Genomic DNA, 12,933 nt, shown 5'->3' on the forward strand with positions numbered 1-12,933 from the left:
GCTTGTTTCGTTATACATAATCATCAAAAATATATCAACATTGAACGAAAATGTCAACACAAAATTATTACTCCACTACATCTTTTTGCTTACACCAACTTTTTTTTTTTTTGCTATCCGTGCCTGTTGGAAAACACGTACACAAAAAAAACGTAGATACGTTAACGCAAACTGTATCATCTGCCATTTTGTTGGCTATATCTAGTCAAATATAAAACTAAATTTTTATCCTAAGCGCGTGAAATATTTTAAGCCGTACGTTATAGATACAAAAGTACATGCATTCGACCATTTATAGGCCCTCACAGTTATGTAACTTGCATTAGAAACAATTTGTATAATATTTTCGCTGTTAGCAAAAAATGTTTTGGTGAAATCTGATGAATATTCACAACTTCAAGCCCGCATAAATATAAGACTTCATATATCGATGTGATTTAAATATTGCTAAAAGTAATCAAGTTGTCAAGTTGTTGTAATAAGCATTTCTTGTGTAATTTATATTAATACAATATTAAATTGATCTTTCAGGCAGTTACATGATGTAAAATTATGCGATGCCAAGTTATTTACAAACCTAGTTTCAAATTAAGTCACTGTTACCCCAAAAATTACAAGATACTAGATGCCAGAGTGATGTCCCAAAGCGAAAGCCGTAAATAGTATTAAGAATTCATGTTGCAGATTATCTTGGATAAGGATTGTGGCATCTAGTTTCGTTTAGTTTCTACCCTAGAATGAATTCACTTCATATCCACTCTCGGATATCGTATGAGGGTTATAAGCCTTGACAGTTAAAGGTAAAAACACCATACCTAAAGAGGATTGAAGTCAGGCAGGCGGCTGGTCGTATAACCACAACCAAAGCTTCAGAATTTTAAGTTTATCCAGACCGCCAAATCCTTTCCGACTTCGAGTCTCGAGGCGTTACAACCGAGAATTCATCCGTGATGAAAGATATAAATAGAAATATCCTAGTTAAGGAAATACTTATGTTTTGATCACAAGGGTCGCTCAAGGCCCTTGTCTTATAACATCCTAGCTACTTACAAACAAATGACTGCTTGCATTTAATTAGACAACCTAATTACTTGTATTGTTCACAAGGGTCTACCAGATCCCGTTTTAACCCTCTACAAATTGTAATATCTGCAGATGTACGGTAGAATAAATGTTATGGTTTTCATTATTTATTCATTCTTCCTATTTATGTGCCTATAACTTACTGAATGTTGAATGTAAGCTCATTAAATTTCGTTTTATTCAGAGCTAGTCTGAATAATTGTTCAACTGTTTTGAAATCCGTCCATTCTCTGATGTTATTGTACCAAGAAATCTTGCGTCTTCCCACTCTTCGCTTTCTGGCAATCTTTCTTATCATTATAATTAGAAGCAGATTGTATAGGAGTTCCAATATCAGGTATGGGATTTTTCTTATTTTAATGGTCTGCACAAGATCCACCTTTTTGCCCTGAGAACTTCCTCATCTGAGTGTTTTCCCGGTTGCTTCCTCCGCCGCTAAAAGTCGGGTCCCAGGGTTCCCAAACGTTGCCCGGCCAACTTGGCCAATGCCCAATATGAAGAGGCAAAGTGCTAAACATAAAAATAATCAATTCGACCCGATATTAATATGCTCGTCCCCTAAAAGGAAGTATATGGAACAGAATAATAAAAACCTGCTGATACCTCTGGTAGAAAGAGATGGAGTGAACAACTGCTGCTAAATATAGAGTAGAATAGAGATTGAAGACGTCCTAAATATAAATAAATAAATATAAATATATTAGGACAAATCACACAGACTGAGCTAGCCCCAAAGTAAGTTCGAGACTTGTGTTATGGGATACTAACTCAACGATACTATATTTTATAATAAATACATATATAGATAAACATTAAAGACCCGGGCCAATCAGAAAAAGATCATTTTCCATCTTGACCCGACCGGGGCTCGAACCCGGGACCTCTCGGTTCAGTGGCAAGAACTTTACCACTGCGCCACTGAGGTCGTCGAGGTAAACTGGTCGAAGATGGCTTAAGATAATGAGATGTTGATCACTAGTTATGAGTAGTATTTCGTCCGAAGAGGCAAGCCCATATTCAAAATACACGGAGACTACGAATAATATCCAAATTAATCACCTAGTAGTGGTGTGGAAAAGTATATTACCTATTATGTTAAACTACTAGTAGTAGTGTTAATAAGGTGATTCTCCGTTATCATCTGCTTAATTAGCTAATAAAATAAGGATAAAGCCAATTAGCGATAAGATTTCATTGTGATGTATATGTAGAAAGGCTGTGGCGTGGAAAAGTATAATTTTATACTATTTCGTAGTAGTATAACATAATATATTTTTCCGTGGACACCATGCACATATTAACATCGCCAAAAGATACTATTACGGATATAAGGAATGTGAATAATTTGAATAATGTGAAAAATTGTAAATTATTTTTTACATCTTATTTTGTCGTAAAAGGGTAACATTCTCATTATTCTGTTCAAAACTGCTGATCTCAGAAATTATGTAGTCAACTAGCCGTATCGTATTAACCACATCTGTCACTTTTGTTCAGGATCTAGTTGGGAATTCCAAAATTTTATAACCAACCCAACTTCCGTGATAGTTACAGAATACCTATATATATTAGATTAGACAATGCACGATATAATTAATTTAATAATAAAAATTATGTGTGGATGCCAATATTCTGGCAACTAGGGATCCTGATGACAGAGCGAAGTGGAGACGAAAATGTAGGATTACAGACCCCGGACTCCGACGCTCAGATCTAAGGAAGAAACCAATCAGATTTCAGAAAATCAGATGAGAGACACTAGATAATAAAAACAAAATTAAAAATTTAAGAAACTCCCGGCCCAATTTGCTGTCATTATCACATCATCTCAAAAGTGCTGACGATTTTCAAACGATTGAACATTTATTTTCCTAACATAGCTAAGAACACTCTCGACTAATTCATTTTCGAATAAAAAACTCTCGAACTTACTTTGCGGCTAGCTCAATCTGTGTGATTTGTCCTGATATATTTATTTATTTATTTATAAACTAGATCCAAATCGTTTCAACGGTCTGGCTGGTACGATACCAGTGATATACAAACAGACACACAAACAATTAATAAAAAAGCGTAACGATCGAAAATATCACGCTCTGTAATCAATGTTTATATCTATAGAGAAGAAGAAAGTTTCTTCATAATTGATTTGATTTTGATTCCGAATTTCTCGCCGGATCGGAGCCTAGTACTTAGATAATAACTTGATTATCGTATAAATTGGTTAACCCAGAGCTCGGACTAAGTGCCTACTCTTAGTCGTGATATTCCTTGTTTGATGGTCAATTACAATGGAAGGTATAAACCAGTGGTATGTACAGTCAACAGCATGTCATGTTACTCTACACAGATCACTATTCCGAAGTAAATAACGGCGAATAACAAGAATTCTGCTAATTGGATGAAGTTATGTTGTTTAAACTTGCTGTACTGAAAGTTTTCGTATATTTTCTTTGTTGTTACATTCATACGATTCGAATTTCCTGATAGGGATGAAAAGGGACCTCCAGTAATAAATTTCCAATGTCACGACATTTTTGACTAACTTGCAAAATGTAATACAATTAACATGTAATAATACATCATTGACCAATACAACTCTCAAAATTTTATACAATTAACACACAGTATTCTAGCAAAAACTACAGTCTTTACTAATTTTAACTTATACACAATTAGATTTTTTACCACAAACTTTTATTGTTGTCAGAGAGATCTTATTGCATTCAATGTGTGACAAAAATATTATGCCCGTGCAGTAAACCAGTGAGGAGTTACCATTTCTGGAGGCGTTCCTGGGCGCACCATAATAGGTCATGCTTATCATATCAATGCATTGTCATCCAAACTAAACGTGTGCACAAAAATTCAGCTCAATAAAAAATTGAGTTGCAAGATTCCAACCGATTACATTAGGGACATACATACATTGCAAGTTTTATAAAAGCTTGTAAAAAAAGAACAAAATAAAATATAACAAAAACTTTTTGTAGAAAATGTAGGGTACTTTTTAATTACTTGTTAATATACCTTCTTGGATTTCAATAACATCAGATTTCAGAATGTCAAATATATACATTATGTAAACAGTTTCTTTGTAATTTCGCTTGTTAAGCCCGAAAATCTTTATTGGCTATGTTTTTCGGCCGTTCACTCAAGAACCTACTCTGTTTACGTCTAAAAGCTTTTGAAAAATCATTATGTCCATAAAATGTGATCGGTAAAAGTCATGTATCATAATTATTCCGATAGTTTTTATAATAATCTAGTTCAAAAGACGGCCAAAGGCGACTTAATTGGCTATCACACAAAAATATTTGTCCTATAAATTAATAATCTGGCATAGTATACACATTAATCACAAAAAATATAATTATGTTGTTTAGAAGTAAAGCTATTCCACGCTGACGAAGTCCCGGGTAAAAAGCGATTATGAACTATTTACGTTTTTAAATAACGTATAGTATAAGATAATTAAACGTTTATTTGATCATACTTTACGATACAGCACATTATTGATATAGTCTGTGTATCAACCCATGAAATTGCGTCTCACCCTGTATCACTATATACCACATTAATTAAAGAGGTCAGTGACCTAAATATTTTGTAACACCCTGTTTAACCGACGCTTTCCATACAGAGAAATCGTTTAGTTTAGAAATTGAGTCTAGGGGTTATAGGTTTGTTCATAATAGGCTAGATGATTGTTTTTTTTTTTATTTTGATGACTATTCGAAGGCCCTTGTATTAATACATCGGGTAAAATATTACTGTGATAATGACAATGCTTTCAAAGATATGATAAAAACAAAGTCTCATATTTTTGGACTCATCCAAACGCTCTAGGTGTACTAAATGACACGTAAAAGTGACGTCACAACTTTGTACAACATTCGCAAAGAAAGATATGTTTGTTCGACAATTACATTAAACATGACGTTTATGGCTACTTAATAAAAATTGTTACAAAATTTTAGTTTTTTATGACAGTTGTTTTTATAATTTCATACTTTTTGAAAATGGACTTAACAATATAATGAATGATCAAGGTGAATTGTTACAGTATATCTATCATACTAATCGTAAATATATCTATTTTATTTCGATTATAAATATTTTTTACAATTAGGTATAGTTAACAATATGATTGATACATGTCACCTACACTATTAAACGCATGAATGAATGCAATATGTGTTTTTTTTTACTTTTGTTAAAGTATAGTTTTTTTTTATTATTTTGTTCAGAGTATTGTTAGAAATTATGTTTTCCTTTTATCGAACCCCTGGTGACCCCTGGTGACCCCTGGTGACCCCTGGTGACCCCTGGTGACCCCTGGTGACCCCTGGTGACCCCTGGTGTTGCAGTCGTCTATAGGCTGCGTTGACCACTTCCCATCAGGTGGACCGCATAAACTTGCATGCACTTTACTAAGCATAAGCAAGTTTAGATCGAGATAGATAGATAGACTTTTGTTAAAGTATAGTTTTTTTTTATTATTTTGTTCAGAGTATTGTTAGAAATTATGTTTTCCTTTTATCGAACCCCTGGTGACCCCTGGTGACCCCTGGTGACCCCTGGTGACCCCTGGTGACCCCTGGTGACCCCTGGTGACCCCTGGTGACCCCTGGTGTTGCAGTCGTCTATAGGCTGCGTTGACCACTTCCCATCAGGTGGACCGCATAAACTTGCATGCACTTTACTAAACATAAGCAAGTTTAGATCGATTCCTTTCTGAATTTCGGCCTTGCAGTATTTTTTATTATTCTTATTGTATCGAAGCTACTGAGCAAAGATAATCCAAAATGTGCCTTTGTTGCAACTAGCAACATTAAGTTTAGTTTTTATTAATATTTACTACTGGCAATATTATCATGTATTCTTCCTGCGTGTGCCACAAACGCATCGTCTCGAAGCCCGCAACTTTAATACCCAGCAATGGACCTACGGCGTTCTAACAGTCACAATGACATCAACCCACAAATTCACTACCGAGCCTCTATTACCACGGCATAGAGGTCGAAGCTGCATGCATGCAACTGCAGGTAACTATAGCTGTCTACAGCACTAACATAATTACTTTGGGTTGCTCAAAGACCATGAGCATATTTGCCATATATATATATATATATATATTAATCCTTCTAAATGCTTAGTATAATCAATATATTCTTGAAACCAGATATTCTGTCATGAGTGGAGCATGCATGTTCTCGGTTGCGTTCGGGGTTGTGAAGCTGCGAAGCCTGGGGTCAGCGTAAATAAAAGCCTTAAGGTTCTGTTGATTCGGCTGTGATTTTACAATCGGCCGCCTGCCTGACGTCGACCCTGCTTGGGAATGCTATTGTTGGCTGCCTAGGCTGTGAGTCCCTTAGTCGCCTCGTACGACATTCACGGGAGTATATGTAGTGGTCCTATTCTAGGGCGGAAACACAAGCCAAAATCAATTTTTCGCTAAAAAATTTCTAATCAATTAAAATCCCGAAACACGTCACAAGCGCCGAATATAATCAGCTACGTCTTTATGTACAGTCTGTTGACTGTACATAAAGATCAAATTACCTGTAATAACAAATTATGAACTTCTATGTCGCGGTTATAGCGGCGATTTTGGAATCATCGTTATATCGAGAGTGTTATCGCTAACACTGTGGTGTCAGATTTTATTCAAGTCGCCTAAAGGCATCTGACATGACTTTTACGACTACTTACCTCCATCTAGTGGCAAGTACTCGCATACACACTAGTGACCTAAACTGTCAACCAGTGTGCAGGTTTCCTCACGATGTTTTCCTTCACCGGAAGCAAGTGGTGGTCTATGAAAACTACTATAATATGAATCAGATTGGTAAACAAACTCATATAGCACGAGTAGGATACAAACCTGAGATCTTTTGATCACAGGGGGGCGTCTTAACCATTACACCACCACCGCTTCGAGTTTGCAATGAATTTGTATAAGTTCATGTGCTGTTGGCTGTACCGCACGCCAGTTAGTAGGGATCGGCAGATACGATAGAACACATGGGACGGCACCGGACATGAAAGTAGCATCTTTTGTTTTTTAACTTAAACAACAATGGCCAGTTTCCAACCACCCTGTATAATCTGAAAGATAAACTAACCGAAACTGATAACAAGTCGCCAAGACTAGTTATATAAGCGTTGGCCAACTGCTGGCGAGTTTGTTCAACTTGTCCCAACTTGCCGAATTCATTATTGGAGAATCTTGGATGACTTGTCCTTTTTATAACTTCTGTGAATTATTTTTGTTACTAAAAGATATTTTACACGGGTAGCTTTGCATGAGGTCCGAAGACTCATGTTATAAAATAAATTATGTGATTTTATCATTATGTCGTGAATAATTATTGTAAGTAAGCGTAAAGTAATTTTTGAATCGGATGTACGTATAAACCTGTCAAGGCTTTTGTACATCTTATATGTTATTATAAGGTTTTTTTTATAAATAAATACAATAATCTGGTTCCCTATTTTTATGCATACAATTTTATGTCATAATTTAACATGGCACTACTTATCATAATAATAGTCACGCACAATATCAATTCGACATATTGTTTTAGGCACAATTTTTTACGTATACCTACCATAAGCATAACAATTTTTAAGCATAATATTCTAAAGCATATTGGTAGCTTATGGGTGGCCCCAGGACCACCCCGCCGCACCTTAACCTACTGCTACACTATAGCTTTATACAAATCAAAATTATGGTAAAATTAAAAATGAAAAAATATTTTATTTCCACAACAACACAATACATGAGTATGTATTGGGAGGTGGACTGGAGCCTAAACTAGGTTTAACCTGTATTTCAGGCCTCCAGGACACCCACCCGCAGTAAGAGAAGTACAGTCTTTTGTTGCATTAGATATGTTCTTAACTAAACTTATGTTCTATGTAGGTTCATGACATGTAGAATTAAGTTTATAACGTGGAATGAAAGCTATACTTGCTTAGTTTAAAACAGTAATCAAAGATTCCGTCTCACAGTAGTCCAATGTAAGTAAATAAGTTTGAACAGTGGACTTGCAAACATAGGTGGACTTTGGAAAAATATCCAATTTGGCGTTAATATTAATATATATATGAAAGAGGCAAGGAAACAGGAATGATGTCTAAAGATTAAGAATACATATTAGCCTAAACTATAATTATGCTTATTTAAAAGGTATGCCAAAAAACAATTATGTCAAAACATTATTATGTTAAAAAAATATATGCCTAACTCGTTATGCTAAATTAAATTAGGATAAAAAATTTATGCGAAAAAAAGGGATCCCGTTTCATCTACAAAAAAAAATTATAATAGTATACAAAATGATATGTTTTAAGCGAACTAGGATTAAAAGTACGCCGTTCTCATTAAAGAGAAAGATAATGAGATAAAAGATATTTTATTTGCAAAAAACACATTAATTTTGATTTTTAACTAGTTTTTGCCCGCGGCCTCGCCCGCGTTTATTTCGTGCGTCCGCTCATAACTTATTAATGTCAATATCACAGGTTTCAAACAACGTATCGCGATGAAAATTATAACAGATTTTAATTTAGATTATCCGCTATACAACTATAAAAATCACATCAAATTCCATAGAATAGTTATAAACATAGACGAAAATTCCAAAAACATTTTAATCCCATATATAGACCCCAATATTTTATTTTCTCTTTAATATCTTCTAAATACAGACACTTACAGATTATGTAATAATGTTTATTTATAAAAGAGCATTCATAAAAGTATATAGTAATGAGATAATACTCACGTGCGAATGTAGTATACACACAGCACACAGAAGCACCACGCTACAGAGTAGAGTGACGCACAGAGCCGACACGAACAAAGCGTGTTTCAGCCGCACACAATACCGCCGATACAGGGCCTCTAGCTCCAGCTCTGTGCCTTCCTCTTCTGTGGACAAGAAAAATCAAAAATAAATTAACAAAATCATATTTTCTAAGATCACCAGCATAAGAAAACCAGCGCCGTGAATATATGCCCTGAATAGAATTAAAAATATTAATTTTAATCTCTATCACTGTTATTTTAATCTTCAGCCATTTTAAGACAAGCAAATATTGCAAAAATCACATATGAAACAATCTAATCATACATCTAATAAAAACAAAAACGTACAAACATACAGACAGTCGAAAATTAAAAAAAAATTTTTGGCTTCTATTGGTCCCGAGACCTAACGAAATTATTTTCTTTAATATCTCCATGTACAGACAGACAGCCCACTAAGATTTTTATTATATATATAGATCAATGCCCAGTATAGTCGAAGTGATACCACAGTGAAATAAAGACTGTCAAGTATATTTAGTAAACATATTCAAACATCGCATTGTAACCTGTAATTACATTAACTTCTAACCTGTGGGGAGTAGGTACGGTATACAGTATCTTTTGTATATAAATCGATATACAATTAGGTAAATTAGAAAGGGTGTCAATGTGGAAATCGTCACGTTATCGATTCATGTTGGCCCTCAAGGGTATTACAAAATAAAAATAAAAAAAAAAACAAATTCTTTATTAAACTTGGGATAATATATAAAACAGACAGAATGTTTGTTAATTCGCAGAGCGTACGGGCCGCTGCGGCCGCGCTGTCATTTACGATCCGTCAATTTTCTTGCAGAAGGAATCAATTGTCTTTGTTAAAATCGAGTGTGTCATGCTCACTCAAATGGTCAATCTGGTAGTGGCGTCGTGGGCCGGGTCGTGAGGTTCCCTCTATTATGGTTGAGCTACGCGATGGCTGTCCCATGCGTCAACTCGTGAACGGGTGCTGCAATAATGATAAGCCGATCTGGCATGATAGGGACCAACAACACTGTTCAAAGGAGTTTCTTTCGGCATTTCTTCTCAGCAGTGGTCGTTCCGAAATGCCAGTAGTTTGTAGCTTGTGAGAAATAACTATAAATATAAAAATTGACGAGAAAAAGTGCCTGTGAAGGTCTAATTTCTGAATAAATTATTTAAATTTGAATTTGAAAAAAAATTATAACAGCGCGTCCGCAGCGGTCGTATCCTATTATCAAGGCGAGTTAAAAATTCGTCCATGCGAAAATGACCTGAGACTGGATATTTTAATTAAAATATAATGTACATCAAACAAAGAGATATCACTCAAATATATTGCTTGTAATAAATTCTATATTCCTCCGCGAGCAAATTCACTTTATCGGGGGATTTTATTTTAATAAGAGCCGTGAGCTTCAGGGATACATTCGGAATTCAGAATTATGACCAAATGTAAATATAAAAGAACAAAGAATGGTTAAATACAATGAGAAGCAATAAAGATAATCAAAGGGAATTTGTAAGGGACCTCATAAAAGTAATTCTGCCATTTTTTACCAGACTCTCGGCGGAAGGTCTATGTTTTTGCAATTTTTGTAGTATTTTCATTTGAAGATTTTCTTATTTCATTTCAGAATAAGGTGTCTACGTAAAAATAAATAAATAAATAAATCAATGAGGACAAACCACACATATTGAGTTAGCCCCAAAGTAAGTTCGAGACTTGTGTTACGGGATACTAACTCAACGATACTATATTTTATAACAAATACATATATAGATAAACATCCAAGACCCGGGCCATTCAGAAAAGATCGTTTTCCATCATGACCCGACCGGGGATCGAACCCGGGACCTCTCGGTTCAGTGGCAAGAACTTTACCACTGCGCCACCGAGGTCGACGTGAAGACAAAAATGAAGGGAAAGGAAGGTAGGAAGAATGCAGGAAGGCCGAAGGAGATATGGATGCAGTGCGTTCAGCTGGATATGGCAAAGAAGAATGTAAAAGATCGGTTAACATCAGACAGGGAGAAGTGGAGGAGACTGACGTGCTGTACCGACCACACATAAAGTGAGACAAGAGAAGGCGGAATAATGATTTGGGAAATTTCTTCAAGTATGTATTGAATATTGGGTATTTTATTGTTGCCATTGTTACAATAATTTATTTCTTAAATATCTCATATAAAACATTAATAATGAATACATTTATTGAGACAAAATCCAACCCCCAAACTTTGTTTCAATAAATGTCAAGACAGAACTCATAAATTGGCATCCCTATATCTCATGCGAAGGTGGTATAATGATTAAGACGCCCGCCTGTGGATCAAAAGGTCCCAGGTTCGATCCTACTCGTGCCACATGAGTTTGTATGCCAATCTGACTCATATATAGTAGTTTTCATCGACCACCAATTGCTTCCGGTGAAGGAAAACATCGTGAGGAAACCTGCACACTGGTTGATTATTATTAATTTGTGTGTGAAATGGAGATGACAATGGCAACTACTCCATTAATAATGCCCAGAAAGTGTTTGTGTGTGTTTCATTCCACGTAATGCCGCCATGAGGAATAAGACTATGAAAAAGAAGATATCTCATGCCTCTGCTGAGTTATATCGGTGAGTATTCCCCAAAAAGTAAGGCTACAAGTTGATTAAAAAAATGCCTTGATTGTAAATACTTTTGGGGTCAGCTGAATCAGTTAACTTTGACGTTAACCTGAGAACAATGCTAAGTACGCCATTTTGACTAAACGTCAACCGTAGTACCTAACTAATGATAAAAGCTTTTATCACAAATCTCATCTAAATTTCTATGGTAAAAAGAAATAAAAATAGCAAGACACTTTAATAATAAACAAAAATAATAAAAGGGTAGGGAAAAGATGCCAAAATACCTACAGAATGTTAGCCTAAATAATTATTAACTTCCGTTTCACGTCATGACTGGTAGGCCTGCCAACGTAAAACCGGAAGTATTTAATATGGTAAGCTAAAATTTCGCAAGTAGATGAAGTACCTACGTATATTTATAATGTCCCGAAATTCCCACGAGCTTTCAGTAACTATGTTGATATAAATAAATATTAAACTGTTATTTGGGAAAACTCTTTACTAATATATGCGTTTTCTTCTTACTTTTACACAGTGTTTAAGTTGACTAGTTTATCTGCGACTAGATGTAGCCCGGGACTTCACTCTCGTGGGAATTTTGAGATAAAATATAGCTTATAGCAATCTCGGATAATGTACCTTTCTATTGGTGAAAGAATTTTTTAAATCGGTTCTGTAGGTGCGGTGATTATTCGCCTTAAGCGTTTGTGAGTTTGTATATACAAACTCTTGTATATACAAACTCACAATGTTTGTACATACAAACTCTCAAAAGCTTATAATATATAATAGTATAGATTAATTGCCAATAGACGCGGTAGGTCGTTAGAAGTTTCATAGTGCCATTCATAGTGCCAGATTTTGTTACTTGGGCTATTACAATAATTCCCTTTTAATTTATATTGTCTGTAACATCATCATTATCATATTGAAGAATTCTTTCCATAACACTCTCTCTCTCTCTCTCCATCGCTCTTCTGTTCATCTGCATTGTAATGTAACGCCTCAAAGTTCTGTTTGAAATATAATATAATCTTTGAAGATACGACTGTGGTTTTTCTACAGACTTTGAACAGTGTTTCATAAATCGGACACATACCTACGTAGTTCTAGAGATTATTTAGCGCATTCAAACTCTCCAGCTACGAAAGTAGTTATAGCTTCCGTCCTTAGTAACAAAATCTCTTTGAACCCAGCTGTTTTTGAACTTTGTGTAGTCATGCAGCATCAAAGGCCAGAAGTAATACCATCCGACCCTTCGAAACTGATGAAGAATGCGAAAGTTAATGTTACCGAATACTGAAAAAAATCTCTTTGCCGCTCTCTCTGGGGTAAATTGACACCCTATTTCCTATCGACAAATCGAAACGGCCTCAGGGGTAAAATAAC

At 35.2% G+C, this 12,933-nt stretch overlaps 1 protein-coding gene across 3 annotated transcripts in view; it reads right to left on the reverse strand.

The window, feature by feature from the left end:
* The window catches only part of LOC128672903 (adenylate cyclase type 2-like), a 165,106-nt gene that overhangs the window by 117,529 nt on the left and 34,644 nt on the right, over window positions 1–12,933 (reverse strand). For all 3 annotated transcript variants that reach the window (XM_053750412.2, XM_053750410.2, XM_053750411.1), the window contains exon 2: window positions 8,880–9,025. In XM_053750412.2, coding sequence (XP_053606387.1) covers window positions 8,880–9,025 — 146 coding nt within the window. The remainder of the gene's footprint in view (window positions 1–8,879; window positions 9,026–12,933) is intronic.

Source organism: Plodia interpunctella, chromosome 10 (assembly GCF_027563975.2).
Source record: "Plodia interpunctella isolate USDA-ARS_2022_Savannah chromosome 10, ilPloInte3.2, whole genome shotgun sequence".
NCBI classification, from domain to species: Eukaryota; Metazoa; Arthropoda; class Insecta; order Lepidoptera; family Pyralidae; genus Plodia; species Plodia interpunctella.